At 44.4% G+C, this 18,737-nt stretch overlaps 1 protein-coding gene across 1 annotated transcript in view; it reads right to left on the bottom strand.

Annotated features, from left to right (window-relative positions):
• The window catches only part of PLG (plasminogen), a 37,731-nt gene extending 22,914 nt beyond the window's left edge, over positions 1–14,817 (bottom strand). Inside the window, exons 1-7 of the mRNA XM_032338547.1 lie at positions 14,662–14,817; positions 10,544–10,679; positions 9,218–9,324; positions 6,390–6,504; positions 4,734–4,873; positions 2,182–2,302; positions 520–638 (exon numbers count right to left, since the gene is read on the bottom strand). Coding sequence (XP_032194438.1) covers positions 520–638; positions 2,182–2,302; positions 4,734–4,873; positions 6,390–6,504; positions 9,218–9,324; positions 10,544–10,679; positions 14,662–14,710 — 787 coding nt within the window. The 5' untranslated portion in view covers positions 14,711–14,817. The remainder of the gene's footprint in view (positions 1–519; positions 639–2,181; positions 2,303–4,733; positions 4,874–6,389; positions 6,505–9,217; positions 9,325–10,543; positions 10,680–14,661) is intronic.
• Between the last annotated feature and the right edge of the window lie 3,920 nt (positions 14,818–18,737).

Genomic DNA, 18,737 nt, shown 5'->3' with positions numbered 1-18,737 from the left:
AAATGTTGAGTCCTTCGCTACAAATTCTCACAGAAGGAAAATACAAAGTTGTTCCTTCCAAGTCATTCCTTCCAAGTCTCCCTTAATGCTATTCTCCTGCTACTTTCTCACAACTCACTGAAAAATGCACACTGGGAGAAGTTTCTTTATTTCTAAATAAAGCATCAGTTACAAGGAACTCTGATATGAAGTCTGTGTACCTGAAAGCCCGTATCTGCTGCCCTTTAGCACTAGAGAAAAGCAGGCTCTCAGAGCTACTTCCTGCAAACCTACATTCAACCGTACTCAGAAGAGGCAGGAAAAACAACAACAAATACATGACCAGTAGGAGCTCTGATCAGTTACCTAGAGTAACTGCTGTGGAGGGCAGTTTTCAAGCACAGCACTCAAGCACTGACTCAAAAGTCTACATTTGTTTGTTTTTTGTTTTTTTTTGTTGTTGTTTGATTGTACGTTTGTGTTTATTCCAAGGAGAGAACAGGTGAGGATGCCGGAGCACTGGGTACAAACCATACTTACCGCAGCGCGGGATGTCACAGAACTCCCAGCGTTTGTTGGGATCCGTGGTGAAACACCACGGGCGAGGCTCCCCATCCGGGTTGCGGCAGTAATTCATCTTCAAGTTCTTGTTCGGAAATCTGAATGGGCAAGAAGGATTTTAATAGCACTGAACATTTACATTAAAGACTAGGAATCACTTCAAGTGAGCAAATATTGAGCACCTGCTGTGTGCAAGGTACAATCAGGTGTCCAAGGAAATGACTGGATGCCGGCTATCTCAGAGAGACAACAGTCTCATTAGAAAGATTAGCTCGGTATTCTAAGGGCCCTTTAAGAGTTTACATATGCAAAAATCACAGAACTTTATTATTTTGGCCATCTGGAAAATTAGTGGAAGCGAACTCCAGTGATTTAGTTGGAAATGACAGCATTTTTACAACACAAAGTATTCACTGACCAGGGATAGTCATCTAATACCCAGTATGGTCAAGAAGTTGACATCTTTATAACGTAAAGGGATGATCCTTCTTGTCTGCCAGGTTTTAGCCCTGCCAGCCTTCCAGCTTATAATTTCTTTTTCATTTAAATTCAATTAATTTCATTTTATTTAATTTCACTTAAATTCAATTAATTAACATACAGTTATTATTAGTTTCAGAAGCAGAGTTCAGTGATTCATTTAGTCTTACATAATACCCAGTGCTCATGACTTCTAAACTGGGAGGCATAATTATGCTCCTGGGAGAGAGAGACCTCAGCAGGGACCCAGTAACGAAGACTGGCACAGAAGGCCTGTGGCCCTCTCGGACGCCATAGATGTTCATTCGGGATGGAGAGCACAACTGGCAGTGGCTTGAGCAAAGCTCTTCTAGTCTCTGGAAAGTTAATTTACCCAGTGTGGGCCTTGAGGACTTTACCCTACTTCTTCATTGAAGGAAAATGGCAAAGCTGTGTTTTAAGCTAGCTCTATGGAATGGGAGGTACAGAAATTCAGAGGAGCTGGTGAAATCTGTGGCTTGGTCCCACTTCTTACTTGTTTTGTAAGCCCCACTCTATGGTCACAGAACGAAGACTGCAGAGCAGACATTTTCCAGTAAAATTAAGGTCCTCTACTGTAGGAATCATCATTACTTTCTAGATCGTGGATTCTACCTCCTACTATAAATTCATGGTCCCCTTTAAAGCTCTGCTGGAACTTGGGAATCCCTACCCCAGAAGAATGCATGGATATGTCCATTTATACATAAAACATTAGGGGGAGTCACAAAATCCCTAAAGCCCATCCACAGATCACACATTAGGAAGACTTGAAACTCATCAGTGTAAAGGAAAAGGAAAAGGAATAAGGAAAAGAAGGAACACTAGAGAGTACAAAAGTGAGATGTATCCTTATTTCTCAAGATTTAATGTGCATATGAATCAGCCAGGAATCTGTTTATAATGCAAATTCAGACTCACTGCATTTCTAAAAAACTCACAGATGGCATCACTCCCCATGAACCACGTTTTGAGGAACAAGAATGTATACCTCACTTGCAGTCACGTGGGAAGACAAATTTTGAAATTCAAAATTTCAGACGCGTTCGATTCCCGAGGAATGCGAAAATATCCCACTAACATTAAATGTCGCATAGAGCCGCGGAGTGGTAAACATCTCATTTCCTTCCCAGCAAGACTTACTTGGAAGGAATATATCCATGAGCATGGGGGGTTTGGGAGTTCCAGGCTTGGCACTCGAGTCCAGACATGGTCTTGGAAATCTTGCCCTCATAATTTTCCCCACTGCAATGCATGCACTCCTCTGCACGGAAGATGAAAGGAGGAAGAAAAACTGAAATGAATGAATCACAGAAGAGTAAACCTAGCAATGTCTCAAATACCACCTGCGACTTCATTTGTTTTTTCCAGGAATCGCTTGGGAACGAAATTGGCTGTAAAGGCTCTTCTAACACAATCCCAATTATTGCTCCCTATTCCAATGGTAAAACCAGCATGCTTTGGTCAGTACCTTCTGTTCTAGTCATGACTTCATCCAGAAATTCCATAATGCTATCCTCAAACTGGGATGCGCTGGCCCTTGGTGGGTGGGAGGGGGATGGGGAGAAGGTGCATAAGTCTCGGAAGTCTGAGACTTCGATCTTTGTTTCACTAGCAACCTTTAAAGGCATCTATTAAATCATTCTGATCATGAGGATGACGGCCTCCCAGGATTTCTGGGCTTGAGATTTGGTTTGTACCCACAACCTCCCTGGGGACCAAGACTCTCCTAAAGGGACAGTGCCCCTCTTCTCCGGGGTGTTGCCTTCTGTGTATCTGTTACACGCAGTGAACTGCCGTCCGGAAGATGATCCAACTGCCGTAACATCACTACGCCTACCACACTGCTCTCACTTCCTCTCAGCACGTGGGCATGTTATCATCTCTCGTCCCCACAAAAGAAGGGAGAACACAGTCCCGTAAGATGTGGCGGTGGGGAGACCCCATTCACATAAGCTCCATGACGGCACACTGTCATCATCATTCTTTGTCCTCAGTTACTATTGCTCATCTCTTTCTATGCCTAACTGGTGAATTCAACTTGGCTGTATGCACTTAGAGGGAGAGGAAACCGTGGTATCGACAGGGTTCTGTACTCTGCAGTTTCAGGCATCCACGAGGGTCTCAGAACGTGTCCCCTGCGGATAACGGGGCACTCCTCTACCGAAAAGCATGCCTGGTTGTTGTTGTTGTTGTTGTTGTTGTTGTTTTGCTTTCTTACATTATTTTAAAACTGCAACTTTGGTTTTGGAATTATCTGAATAACGTGGTGCAGCAGAGGAATAAATGATTTGAACTTTTTTAGGTACTAATAAAGGACACCGAGGCAGATTGATACAAGCCTGTCTTCCTGTGTGGATTGAGGGCCGGATGACCTCACAACACCGCACACCAATAAGGCATCTGAGGTTGAAACAAAGACGGGAGACCTGAGCCGTCGCCTGGTGCAAACACTATCCACGCTGTCGCACAAATTCCTCCCTCATCCTTCCCCCTTTCCGCCAATAAACGTAGCAGAAAATATGAAATGAAGAAAATTTTTTCTTTTTTTTTTTTTTTTTTTTTAAAGATTTTATTTATTTATTTGACAGAGAGATCACAAGTCGGCGGAGAGTCAGGCAGAGAGAGAGAGAGATAGAAGCAGGCTCCCGCTGAGCAAAGAGCCCGATGCGGGGCTCGATCCCAGGACACTGAGATCATGACCTGAGCCGAAGGCAGCGGCTTAATCCACTGAGCCACCCAGGCGCCCCAAGAAAATTTTTTCAATAGGAGGTGTTTAACGTTTTTAGCATTTACTCTCGAGGTACACTATTAAATTGGTTCGTGAAGACAATGGGTTGCTGGTTTAAAAACTGGTTCATAGGGTGCCTGAGTGGCTGAGTCAGGTAAGCATCTGCTTTTGGCTCAGGTCACGATCTCGGGGTCTGGGATGGAGCCCTGCTTGGGGTTCCCTGCTCAGCAGGAGTCTGCTTCTCCCTCTGCCCTTACCCTCTGCCCTGCTCATGCTTTCATTCTCTCTCTCTCTGTGTGTGTGTGTGTCAAATAAATAAACAAAACCTTGAAAAATAAAAAATAAAAACTGGTTCATTGCTTAGCTTCAATGAAAAGCAAGTCTACCACATTAGATTCATACATTTATTTGCATTTTATTGACTCTGTGGTTTCATTAAAAAAAAAAAAAGCTTATTTGAGACAAAGAGAAAAGAGAGAGAAAAGAGAGAGAGGGGGTTAGGGGAGCAGAGGGAGAAATACTCCGAGTGGTTCCTACTGAGTGCAGAGCCTGACGCAGGACTCGATCTCGGGACCCTGGGCCAAAACCAAGAGTTTGCCAGATGCTCAATTGACTTGCACCGTCCAGGTGCCCTGATTTGGTGGTTTCATTTTAACTACAGAATTACAAGTCTGTTTCTGGCTTATGCCATGTAAGAACTTTAAGCTTAAGAAATTGTATCTAGAATTTGTATCTAGTTGATTATTTGTACATATCAATGTAACATTTTAATGAAATAATTAAGTTCAAAAAGGAAGGGGGTCTGGGCAAATTTTCGGTCTTTTCTAAGAGGTACAGACCTCACACGATTTTGTCAAACGTGTCCACTAGTTGGTTTTTAACGATATCCCTGTATGGGAATCACTTTACAGCAAATTACAGATAAAGAGCAGATGTGCAAGCAGTTTCTAGAGGCGCGTCTGACCTTCACACTCTGGAATGTTGCAGTAGTCGAACCTCTGGTCTGGGTCTGTGGTGTAGCACCAGGGCCCCTTCTCGTCGTTGTCGGGGTTCCTGCAGTAGTTCTCCTCCAGCCCTTCCCTGGGGTACTTCTGGGGCGTAAAGCTGTGGAGGGCGGCAAACAATCCCTCACTATCCAGTGCACCCCTGAACAGCACGGGTAGGAGCTGTGTGGCTCCAGTACAGGTGGATTTTTTGCAATAAATACGGTACACCGTTGTAATGGTTTTTTCTCTTCCCTGTGATTTTCTCAGGAATATTGTCTTTTCTCTAGCCTACTTTATTCTAAGAACACAGCACATGATGCATGAAATATACAAAATGTGTGTTCGTTGACCGCTATGGTCTCAGGAAGTCCGCCAGTAAAGGTACGCTATTAGTGGTTAAGTGTGGGGTGGGGGAGTCAAAAACCATACACGGATTTTCAATGGCACAGGGGGTCAGCGGCCCTAACCCTATGTTGTTCAAGGGTCAAATGTATTTGAAAGATCAGTATGTTGGTGGGTATTATGGAGGGCACGGATTGCATGGAGCACTGGGTGTGGTGCATAAACAATGAATTCTGGAACACTGAAAAGAAATAAAATAAAATAAAATGTAAAATAAAAACAGTATGTTATTAGGAAGGCAGAATAAGAGGCTATTTCCATGAGGTTCATGCATTTCTGCTCTCTGTTGTCTGATTTCTGGTTCTCTGCTGGCAGGTAGCTATTCGTCCAGTAGCTAATATTACCATTATCACAATATGTGCAGTAGAGTCTTACAAGTAGAGCTAAAGGGTTTTCATGCACAGTCACCAGAAATACGAAGGCCTCAAAAGCCTGCCAACTTCTTGATTGCTTCCAAACACCTGCTTTTGTCAGTTGCCCTCTCCGTGTAAAAATGGTCGTAGTTAATGCCGTTGGGTCTGTGACTCTGCACTGGGCAATACTGGAAACTTTCTACACACCCTCTCATGTAGCCTTAGCAAAACCCCTACTGGGAAGGCCTTATTATCCCTATTTTAAGGATGAGAAAATTGGAGCCCAATGTCAAACAGAATTTATCTTGCCTCGGTGCAAATACCTAGAAAGTAGCATCTCAAGACTGATTCCGTATGTGTGGGATCGGTAGAGGTAACTCACTTCCAGTTCTAGAAATGAGTTGCTGTGCAGAGATAAAATTCGATCAAAAGACTGAGACTTAGAATCCAGATAGCAGATTTCATTTCTGTGCTTCGATGCACCTGCGTTTGTCAAGTGCACTTCTCAGGACCTCAGTGTCCTCCTCTGCCAGGGTCGAGATGGCCTCGACTGTCTCTAGAGCACGTGACACTCCATGATTTGGAGTGCCATTTGGTTTCATCGTTTTTCCTCTATGAGCTCTGTGTGTTGGGAACACTTCATCTGCCCATCTCATAGAGATAATCAAGGCAATTTGATGGGGGAGGGGTTAGTGGACACTAAACTAACTTCCTACTTGATAAGCACTGTCACTGAGAAAATAATAGGCAAGTTGCGAGATCATCTGGTTTTCATCTGGTTTGCTCCTTCATATTCTATCTGCTCCTTTGCAAAGGTCTAATTGAGAGGAAATGGATCATTCTTAACATCAGAGGTGAACACGGAGATCAAAGTCTTACTTTGGTTTGTGCGGAGAATTGTCACTCCATTTTTGACAGGTAACGCCATTCTTCGTTTTGGACATTGTCCCCCTGTAGGCCTTCCCATTTCCAGTCTTGCACTCTGAAAGATAGACTGAAGGGGGGATCCACACAGTGGGCAAGCCCTCCCCAAGAAGCACCATGAAGCAGCTTTGCACTGCTCAGTTATGTTGAAAGGACTCGCATAGGAGACACCATTTCCCAGTCTCCTAAAAGACTGTCCTAGGCCTCTCCCATCTGAGGAAGGGCTGCGGTTCACTGAGCTACTGAGGCTATTATTTGTTTATTCAAAACTACAGCCCTTCTGCGTACCAGGTACTGTGCTGGGTGCTGGAGACACACGGAGACTAGAACGGAGGCCCGACCCTCCAGGAGCTTATATTTTAGTGGACTCAGAGGGGCTGGCAGGTCACCCGGTATGAAACGAGGTGACCTCACAGGGACGTACCTACCAGAGAAAACAAACAGTATGAGGATGGAGTGAAGGACAATGAGGACAGGGGCTTGTCAGCAGACTTTTCAGAGGCAGAAAGAGATCCAAGCCATGTCGATTTTTTGAGGCTTCCGGTATTTTAAATATGAAAAACTGCCGAACAGAGTTACACAATTTAAATGTGGACAGTCGACACGCTCAACTAGCCTCCACTTAGCCAACTCACTGGTTAGCCAAGGGGCTCCAACCTATTTTTAAAACACACGGTCTGATGCTCACCCGTGTCCCACATGTGGTAAGGTGGACACCCGGGGCTGGCAGGTCGCACTTTCCAGTGTGCCCCCCAACTTCTGTCCCCACCAGGCGGGGTTTATGTTTACAAGAGTCAACTATTTTCATCGTCAAAACTTTTTATACAGCTACAGTAGATTAAAGATGATCTAAACTGAGAAATGAATGTGAAAAAAATTGCTTTAAAAAACAAAACCAAGGTGAATGCTCTTAAGGACTTGAAGACTGGAATAGTGTTTTAAAAGGCTGTCAAGTCCATTCAAGGTAATCCAGTTATACAGCTGGCTATAGAATTTTGGGTGGGAAATCCTAAAAATACAAAGATATTTTTACAGTCAGATTAATAGATGTTTCTAGACCTTGCTCTGCTTCAAAAAGAAGGAAACCAATTCTAGACAACACACACAGAGCATTGCTGATGCAAAGACAGATCATCGCTGATGCAAGGAATGCCCAGATAACAGCTGTCAGTGGCCCCGTATTCAAAGAAAGCAGCCTTTACATAAAAGGGGCCAGTGTAATTGCATTTCCTATGAGAACATAAAATATTTAAGGTGTATGTATGTCATCTTTCATGATTTCCCACCTTAGTCAAGTGTTTTAATTCATCGATCAATTACCTGGGGAGCCGCCTTCTACCATACCAATAGCAAACAAATGCTTTTAACCCTAGACTATGTATGAAGACTGCAAATGTGTCTTCCCTGAGACCAATCATTCCACTAGACGCATTACACTGATAAGAAGCGTAAATTCAAAGTACTTTGGGGGCCCAGGGGTGAGGGGAGGCTTTTCAGAGAAGGTGATGCTTGAGTTGAGACGTGGGAGATGATAACAGAAGAGGGGGCTTGGCAGAGAGTGTGTGTGCCCGAAACGTGGGAGGAATGCACGCAACCCCGGTGTAGAGAAGCCTCGAGAACCCAGCAGATGGGGTGGGCTTAAACAACGCAGGCTCCTGTAGCGTTCGGTTAAGTATCTGGATTTTATTCTAAGGGCACAAGGAATTGAAAACAGGGCAGTTACGGCCCATTGGCTAACATGGCCTGGCCAGGGACGGTGACCACTGAGACCCCAGTGAAGACAGCAATGGCCACGCAGGCCAGGGGCAGACGCAGACGGAGCTGGCATGGAGCGACCCTAGAAAAACCAGCAGCGGGTCGATGGGCCACGGTAAAGAAGCAAGCGCCACAGAGTGGCTGACTTTTGACTTTTTACCTCTCTTCTGTTTGTATGTACCCACCCGAGTTTACATAACCCTTTGATCCTTCCTTCACCTTGAAAACCAGCACCTGTCCGACTGTCCAAACTAAGCCCGGTGGTCACCTCCCTGTTCTTTCTGGTTAACAATTTACAAATGATTTATTCAAATGTTAGCATTTTGCAGGGAAAATCACACCAGCACCCCCCCCCTTTTTCAATCCAGTAGGTAACCCTATAGAACTCATTCTTTGCTCTTTGTAAAAATCAGGAACTTCGCCAGATACACTTTCGAGTTGCTCTGTGCTTGAATCTCAAGAATTGGGGATCAACCGTGATAGCAGGAGGGCGGCAGGCACACAGTTAATTCAACCTAAGAAGATGGATTTTAACACTGGAAATGTTAAAAAATGAAAGTAAGGATTTTGTCTATATCCAAATGTTACTGGAGGACTTAAGACACCTCAGTTTTTCTATTTCCGCAGGCTTCGGCCCAGAACCTAGGGCCCAGGGGCCATGGTCCCTGCAGCCCAAAAGCAAGATCCTGGGAACACTTAGATTCCCCTATCCTCAAAAATAAAATAAAATACTATCGTATTTTCAGGGCCCTAGAGGTAGAGGTGACTTTGTCAGTCCAATCCCTTCCTTTTCAAACCAAGAAGAATGAAATCTGAAAGGTGAAGCCGTATCCTCAACGTGACAGATGGGATTAATGACCCAATCTCATCCTGAGTCTGAATTCCAAGGCAGGCCAGGGCACCTCCCTTCTCTGGTCTGATAAGCTACACCGACAGAAGAGGACCAGGAAGGAGAGGAGAAAGGGGAACCGAAGGGGGAAGGGTGGGGAGGCGGGGGGTGGGGAGGAAAAAGAAAACATTGTACCCACTTTTCTTTTCGAATAAAACCACATCTCTCATCCTTAAGATTGCAGACGACTTGCTGTTTTCAGCCATGATCACACACTGTTGCTCTTTGCTGTGATACTGGAATGACCTGCAGAAGAAAATCAGAAAATCCCCCCCAAAATGTTTTCTGCCATTTGAGGAAATAAACTTCTGTTAATAATTAAGAGACTCCAAAGATAACTGTATCTCTTGATGGGTCAGGGAGTTTGGAATGGTCACTTCCGTTACATTTGGCCCAGGCCAGGAAGTGCTGGAAAAGGACGCCCGCACAGGTCGTGCCTCGTTTCCTTCTACCTTCCCCTTCTCCTCCACCAAATACTCTCTCTCTGTTTCAGCCACTTTGCTCTTTCTTCACTTATGTGCTAGAATATTTGCTTTTGTGCTGGAAAGAAGCAACTCTGATTGCTTTGAACACTCTGCCAAGATGGTCTATGTTGACTTCTGGTCTCCTAGAATTTCCCTTTCCTATAAAGTCTTGACTTTAGCCTCTCCAGGTCATCTCCTCTCCCTTCACCTCACCCATCCCCGTGGTCCTGCTGTGAACATGCAGTCTGGCATTCAAAGCCATCCACGACGGTCTTTCCAGCCCCATCTCCTCCATGAGCCCTTCTGTAGCTCATGTGGTCCACCGGGTCCTGTTCACAGGGCCACGTGGCTCTCTGGGCCCAGAACGCCTCCCGCCTGGTCAGTACATGGCACTCACCCTTCCAAGCCCTCCCCAGGCCTTCTCCAGCCCTCTCAACCCGTAGGAATTACTCTTTCCTCTGAATCTGGATAGAGCCCATAGGACTATGTCACTTATGAACACCTCACACCACATGGGTTTTTTAAAATTTTTACATTTTATCCAACTTCTGTGACAACACCATAAATACAAAGAGGCAAGCGCTGGACTGTGCAACTACACAACGATCTGTCATATACAGACCGAGATCATATATATCCTGTATGTTGGGTCACTGTGTCTCTGCTTTTTTGTTCCTTAGGCTGGGACCCCCAGTCACAAGGATCCTCATTAAATATTTACCAACAATGATGTCAAAAACCAATACTCAGAATGGCAGTTGGTGATGTCATGGGTACGGATAACAGCCTTTGGCATTTTTTCTGAAGGGGATGAGGGTAAAACTAACAACCCACTGTTCCTACGGCTTCCAACCCAGGGAGTAGACACGGATCCCCAACTCCAATCCCATGCCTATTAAATGCTGTTTTCATTAATAAATCCCCAGGCAAACTTCTCGTTACCAAAGAGCAGTGTCTCCAATGGGAACATTTCTGCCCGCCAGCAGCCCCGGAGAAAATACCTGCAAATGAACTCAGCCTCCTCCTCGCACTTTCCCGCACATTCCTGTACGCTTCCCGCCCACAGCTGCTTCTTCGTGAAGCTGAGCACGGATGCCCCCTGCGTGCTCACGTAGTCATCCAGGGGGTCTCCGCGGCCTGCGAACGGAGGATGGAGTGCGATAAGGGGCTGAGAGATTCATCAACACCACTGCTCAGTCAGCAGGCCTTTGAAATCCTCTATCTGCTGTACATCCACCACATAAAATCTGCTCCTTTCCTAGAGAGCAGAACGGCTGTCACGAGTAAAACCGTTGAGTCAAGACAACAGTTCTGCTCGGAGGTGGCATTGTATTAAAAGGGCAAGTGGACTGACGGATTAATCGATTAGGATTATTTAACAACTTCTGTAACTACGTTCATGGCCATGAAACCTTAAATAAGAATAAATTTATTTGCTGTGGCTTGCCACGCCATGACAGAACAGTTAGAAGCCCACCAGCGGCCCCCGTGTTCGCCACTGCTGGTGTTGATTTGTCCAACCCTGGCTATAAACCCAACTTGGAGGCCATGACCTGACTGCTAACAGTGTAAGCTTCGGTTGTGACTGTTTCTTAAGCTGATGTGACATTCTCTGAATGATTCCACCATGAGATATAAAAATGTTGGTGAGTTGCAGGCCTGGAGACGGCGGCCTCCCTAATTTTAGTGTGGAACCCTAGTGACTGTCCCAGGGTAAGAAGCCAGAAGAGGTTAATGAAGACAGCTAAGCTGCCTAAAGTTTGCCTAAATGGGATTAGGTAACATGGCAGCCTTGACCACCGCCAGGGGATTGGTGTGGACCCAAGCCAGGCTGAGCGGGTTGGAGAGTGACCAGGGGAAGCCAGTGGAGCCACATGAGAAGACAAGCCTTCAGGAGCCTAGCTGGGAAAGGAGCTCTTCCCAGACGGCATGTGCAGTCAAGGAATTTTTTTTTTTTTCAAGATGAGACATTTGGGAGCATGTTTAGATACTGATGAAAATTATCCAGTAGGAAGGATCATCAGGGGTCAGCCCCTCATTCGGAGAAAGGCCCGTCCTGCCCACCTGGAAACACATGGGGCACGGGGCCAGTGCAGAGACCAGTCCTCTCCCCGAGGCCACGCTCCCTTCCCCCGCTCTCTGTCCTTCCCCAACTAAACATACTCCAAACCGGAAGGTGGCTCTTTAACAGGAAGTTGGCTGCTGTAACTTAAATTTAAGGTATCAGAAAGCACTAGGAAAAGGTTTCAAAAGATTATGGAGAAGTAGAGGTTTTAGACCGAGGTCCATGCCTTCATCCCGTATTTCCCCCCATTTGAACTCTCATTTCCAAGAAAAGGTGTATTTGGATAAATTCTATAGATCAGGATGTGATTTAAAAAACAAACACGGTGAGGTGGGGGCGGGGCGGCGCATCTGGGCGGCTCAGCGGATTAAAATGTCTGCCTTCGGCTCAGGGCCTGACAGGACTGAGCTGAGTGGGGCTCCCTGCTCAGCGGGGCGTCTGCTTCTCCCTCTCCCTTTACCCTGCCCTTGCGTGTGCTTTCTGTCAGATACGTACATGCAGACACACAAACATACGTACAATCTTTAAAAAAATACAGCAAACAGTAACTCTGGAAAATATATCCTACAAAGACTTAAATTAGACTTTCCGTAGAGTTCTTAGAAAGTTGAGGAGGCTAAGGTAGAAATGATACCAAGGCAAGAAGACTTCCATTTATATCCCCCTGTAATTAAGCTTCCTTTGATTATGTTATTATATTTCACAGCAAACAGCTGCTGAGACCACCTTAGGAGCTGATATCCCAAAGAAATATCCCCAAAGAGAATACATTTTTTTCTTTGGTGCTTGAAAAGTTCTCCCACATTATTTTATTTTCTTCAGCTTGAGGGCTCCGTGACAGTGGAGTGTCCTACAGTGTATTGATTGGCCAAGAAATATTAAACATATCGTTTTAGTAAGAAATTACTTTTAGGGCACCTGGGTAACTCAGTCGGTTATCTGCCTTTGGCTCAGGTCATGATCCTGGGGTCCTGGGATAAAGCCCCACATTGGGCTCCCTGCTCAGCAGGGAGTCTGGTCCTCCCCCTCCCCCACCCCGCTAAGGTTTTTTTCTCTCCCTCTTTCTCAAATAAATAAATAAATAAAAGACTTTTAAAAAAGAAAGGTATTCTTATATTCGAGGCCCAATGTAGATGTATGTAGCTACCAAAACATATGGATTACATTAATAACGTGGGTTTTTTTATCACCGTGGTGTACATTTACACCCACGATCACGCACTTGCAAAAAAAAAAAAAAAAGTCTTAGTGGTTTATGAAACTATGGAGAACAGCTGTAAAACGATTTCCTTTTTTCCTTCCACCAGTCACGTCTATGCCCTGGAAAGATGAAACTCGTCCACAGAAAGAGTAAATGCCTTCGTTTCAAAAAGAGCTTATTAAAGTCTCCCCCTTTGGCAAAAAAAACCCTATGTTAATCCTGTAACAGAAGAGTCTGGTCTCCCATCCTGGTGTGAGCCACTGGGTGAGCTCACAGCATTTTGGATCCCGTTGTCCACAGGCTAACAACACACAGAGTGCACATACCCGACCACCCCCCACCGTGGGCCACCACTTCCCGCAGAAATCTCTGTGCAATCCTCCGCTCTCCGTTTTCATTGGTATTTCTTGAAATGGCTCTGCTGACTTCAAATATATTTAACTCTAAAGTACAGCTTACAAGATTTTATCTGGCAATTTATAAACTGAATTTCAGGTATCCATACATTGCTTATGGGAAGGGTTACCAGTATGTATGATTCCATTCAGATGAAATGTCCGAAAGACACTAATCAGAGACAGAAAGTCGCCTGGTGACTGCCAGGAGCTAAGCGGGGATGCGGGTGGGGGAAGGGTGCAGAGTTTCTTTCCAGGGTAATGAAAACGTCCAGAACGTGTTGTGCTGATGATGGCCCAACTCTGCAGACCACGGCTACGTATGCTCGAAATGGGTGAACTGTATGTGAATTACATCTCCATAAAGCTGTCAAAACACCACACAAAACTCTAAGGACATGTTTAGAATATTTTTAAAGGAAGTTTAAACAAAGCTGAAAATGGAGAAGAGCACCAGATTCCTTCCAGAAAACTTCTGGTTTACATTCTGCTATCCTCACTGCCTGGATTTGGGAGTTTGGTCAAAAGAGAAGTAACCTAATTTTCCTAAGGATGGATTTCCTCCTCTGTAAAATGGGGGTGAAGATACTCACCTACCTACTGTATCAGCTGAATAAGCAAGTATTATCTAAGGACACACACTCACACGCATATAAAAACGTGCCTAGCTCTTCCCAAGCACTATGTGAAGGTTTCTGGAATTCCTAGATGCATACATCATCTGGCAATCGACGCGTGTGGTTTCTCCAGGCATAAGGAAGAAACCTAGACACATCGAAGGCTCACGTCAAGCCTCAGCAGGCAAGGACCCTCGAGACACTGGCCAGAGAATGCAAAGAAATATTTCACTGCTTTCATCTGAAAGTGAAGAGAATATGACATGCTAATGAAAATGGTCTCCGTTAACGGAACTGAGCACCAGGCAAGGGCGCCCCCAAATTTTTGGGTTGCTAGCTCTGCAGGCTATTGTTTCAACTACAACAACAGTCACTCTTGTCGATTTAAAAGGTCATTCACCATTTCCCCTGCCCACTGGTCTTTATCACGCATGAGCAAATTAAGCTCAGTTCTTAAGTAATTTTTCTTTCTTTTTTTCTTAATGTTTATTGTTTTTTGTAAGATTTTATTTATTTATTTGAGAGACGGTGAGAGGGAGAGAGAAAGATACAGAGGGCTTGAGCAGGGAGAAGGAGCAGAAGGAGAGGGAGAAGCAGGCTCCCCGCTGAGCAGGGAGCCTGACACGGCACTCTGAACCAAAGGCAGATGCTTAACTGACTGAGCCACCCAGGCACCCCCTTAAAGAATTTTTCAATCATACATGTAGGTTTTGATTTGGGATGCTCGTGAATCAAAAGCTAATTTAAACTAGCTACACAGAAAGCCATCATGTTATCTATTTCTAGGACATCACTAGGAAAAACATTTTAATCAAAAATTTTTAAAAATCCTTTGTCTTACCTGATTTCAGAAATAAAAGAAGTAGAAGCAGCACTTCCTTAAGTTCCATTTTGGGACTAGCCAGGGGTGCCCAGAAAACTCAGCGTCCCAGTCCTGAGATGTTATTGACTTACCTGAGAGAAAACACATCCACAAACAAGATAATCACAGGGAGTTAATTATTTTCTGAGACGCCCATTGCCAGAGCACTCTGAAGGGATCAAACATTACCTCGGCCGGCGGATCTTACAAAATCCCCATCTGTAATAGATGCTGGGAAGTGGTGAAAGCAGGCCCGCCCCTCACTGCCCCGGGCTGCCTGCTTTCTTTCCGCTGGTTCTTTCCATCATCTTCTGGTAGCCACTTCCATCACCCTTAGATAGCCCCTTGCCTCTCTCCGTCTGGTTTCCTTCCTCTCCTTCTTCCCTGGCTTTAGGTAATAAAAGGAAAAACAGAAAGAAAAATCACACTAATAGCCAAACTTTGCTGAGAACTTGTCATTCCACAAGCAATATTAATATTTCCACTTTAATGAGAGAACTCGGGCTTAAAAAGTTCAACGGTCAAGGTTACTAAGCCACCAATGGTTGAGACCCTATAGGCCTTAAGATGATAAACATAAGCTGGGCCTCGTGGTTCACATCCCCTCATCCCACCGAACAACGCAGAGATGACTAGAAAGTTTAAATGCTTTATTATTATCAAAATGTCTTGAAGTCCAGTGGGCTCACAGGTTTTCCATAATTATAAATTATGTTTTAAAAATGTTGGTCTTTGCCCCAAATAAATTCACAGTGCGTTACATTCTCACCCTCAGGAAATAAAGCAACAGGGGCAAAATTGGGTTTCAAGAGTCTGTGTGAAGTTTAATTGTTGGTTCTGTACTTTTCCCCTGACTTAAGGCCACAATCACCAGGTTATTACACACTCGGAAACTATTTTAGGGTTCAAAAATATTTAGGAGTAGTTCAGTGGATTCTATTTTACTTGCGAAATAAGAACAAGCAACCTCCTCTCTCTAGGCTATGAAATTTCTTTCTATAAATTAACTAGCAAAGTGTAGAGGTCAGCACCAAGCCTCCAACATAATTTCCTGGGATGAAAAGGCACTGTGCAGAATTCTCAAGAGCAAATTCTCTTCTCAAAGAACAAGACGGTGGCCTATTGTGAGCAGCAGGGATGAGTGAATCACATTTCCTGGTTTTCTACTGATCCTAGGTTTCTTCTCTCCTCAAAGTCTCCCCCCTCACCTCTCCCTGTCCCCAGTGGCCTGGTGTACTATAGGGGACACAGTGTAGAAGCAAGTTGAGGAGTCAAAACTGAGAAGACTCTTTTTCTTAAAATATTCAAAAGGTCTTTTAGGGGGATTATGTTGACATTTGAGAAAGTTCTTTGGGGGGAAAAAAAACAGATTTTACCAATACATGATGCTTTCCATATGCATTTATTTCTATTTAAAATATTTTACTAGTGGGGCACGTAGGTGGCACAACTGGTTAAGCATTCAAATCTGGATCTCTGTTCAGGTCTTGAGCTCACAGTTGGGGAGCATACTTAAAAATTAATTAATGAATTAGTTAATTAATTAAATGGTAAAATATTTTGGTCCTGCCTCATGCATGAAGCATCTCAGGAACAGTGTGATCAGAAATTCTATATCCATGCAATGTTCCTTTTCCTATTTTATTGCTTTATTTGGGTGGTGGTGGTAGGCATTTTGCCCTCTTTCCTCCCTGAAGCTTTTAGGATGATTTGATTCTGCAAAGGTTTCTTGGGAATCAGGTTGCCCTGCTATGGCCTCGTGACTACACATTCTTTACCCTCTTTGTAATACATTGGCACCGTGAGAGCACAGAGAGACATGATGCAGAGTCAGGAGCGTGTGCCAACAGATACTGTCGTGTGTAAGGGGAAGGGCCCAGAGGAACATATGGAACAGTGTATATTGGAGTGGGGGCATGGAGGCCTCCATTAGGGCGCGGCCCTCCATGATTTAGCTCCAGGGGCAGAGGGTAGGCATGAAGCAATGGACTATTCTAGATTGTTCACAGGAACCCACAACAGCACTCTTGGATGGGTGTCGGGCTGTGGCTTTGCCCAACGCTTTGAAGAGAATTCAAAGTAAGTCATTTTCCACTTGAAGCAGTGGCAAAAACTGAGGAAAGAACTAAAGAGAGATCATTTCTGCACAGTGTCAGCAGGTTGGACGGCTTCTGAGATGCGGGTTCTCACTGGATTCTACTCATTGAGAACTTACCACCTACTGTGTGTTGGAGTTTTTGGAGATTATAGAAAAGGTACATAGCACAGTCTCTACTTAAAGGAACTCCAGGAAACTTCTGGATCTAAGATTTCTGAAGGTGTCTCCTGCGCTCTGGAGCCAACAGTAAGGACATCAGGGTAAGACGGACAATGACGCTAACTTCCTTAGCTCCGCCCAGCACGGGGCGGACTGCTGAGACCCATTTGGGTTCCCACAGGAAGGAAAGAATTAGTACCTTCCCTCCGGGTATTTAAATTGCGAGTTCCTTGCAAGTCCCTTAGAGGTAAGTTATGAACACCCCGCGAAGACCACCTCACCAGGAGAGTGAGGTGGAGGTCCCCCCTCCATAACACCTGCACCCACCTTGTCTGAAGGGGAAGCCATGACCAGGTCACAACTTCCCAGGTGACATGTTACCACAATGCTTGAACCTTGTGTTGCTGGCCTAACTTTTGCACCTGTCACCTTTCTCTACTGACTGTCCCCTTTCCTCCAGCCCCGGCAGAGTTCCTCCCAGCCCAGGCTTTCCCCTCCAGGACCTGTCATTCTAAGACAGCTCATCCCTTTACCGTAACCATCTTTGAGTATCCCCAATAAGACCATTTTTTTTTTTCAAAATGAAACTAGCCCCAAATTAATGAATCCATTAAGGATTCAAACGAAGTCTACCTTCAGGGTTGCCAGGGTTCTAAGCAGTTTTTCTTTGCCCTTAACATCAGTTTGCAGACTGCCTTTACTGTGTGAATTTAGTAGGGAAGATCACCTTGGAAACATGGCCTCAATAATCTGACAGCAGTGTTCATTTCTGTATCTGACCTTTCTTTCAAATTTGTTAGCCTTTGTTCCTTAGTCTCTGGGACTGTGGAATGAGATCCTTATCAGCTCTCAGGCCTGCCAGTAAAGAGACAGCAGGGCTGCTCAGTTAGCACAGGGGTTAAACTGTAACCCGTCCGGGCGTACTTTCTAAGTAAGATCTGACTCACTCATTCAGTGTTAAGCAAGGTGATTATTTTCTTAATTGAGTTGTGCTTGCAGAAATCAAGATGCTTATTCATTTTTGAAAAACAAATGAGTCTTTATCAGATGCAGAAAAGAAAATAGTAACTCTCAGATCATTTTCCAGCCACAGCGAGTCGGCACTAGGACTCCCCAGAGGCTCAGGCAAGCGTCCTTTCCACTCTGAGGTCCAGATTCACTACAGATCAGACGGAGAGAGAAACCAGATCGTCTTTCCATCTTCAACATTCATTGTTGTCTAAGTGAATCGTCACAAAAGTCTTCTTTTATAGTCCTTGCAAGGAACAAGACCTGTAGAAAACATTAAAATATTTTAAGAAAAAATGAGTATATATAAAAACAGGAGAAATCTGAGCAAGGTCTGTGGACGAGTTCGTTACACTGTACAGACAGCAGTTTCCTGGTATTGATCATGAACTTTGGCTCTGTTGTGTTTTTACCTTTGGAGGAGCTGAGTGGTGGGTGATGGGGATACCAAACCTCTTAGCATTATTTTAGTAACTTCTTATGTGTTTATAATTATTTCAAAATAAAAAATAAAAGTATCTATCTGTATATGCATATATGTATATATTAGTATATATGTTGATATATTTGTATGTATGTGTATATATTTTGTGTGTATGTTATATACTTGTCTATACGTGTATATATTTGGATGCCCATGCATACGTATTTTGGAATGTATGCATATATTTGGATATATGTGTATATATTTGGACATACATATATATATTTAGGAGAACTCAGGATGATGTAGATGCTTCCATAATATTAGAAAGTACTCCTGAAATAGAGAAACTTGTCCAGGGAGAAT

The sequence above is a fragment of the Mustela erminea genome, chromosome 4, assembly GCF_009829155.1.
Source record: "Mustela erminea isolate mMusErm1 chromosome 4, mMusErm1.Pri, whole genome shotgun sequence".
Lineage (NCBI taxonomy): Eukaryota > Metazoa > Chordata > Mammalia > Carnivora > Mustelidae > Mustela > Mustela erminea.
The sequence above is the reverse complement of the archived record's forward strand: the minus strand, read 5'-3'. Positions and strand labels throughout refer to the sequence as shown.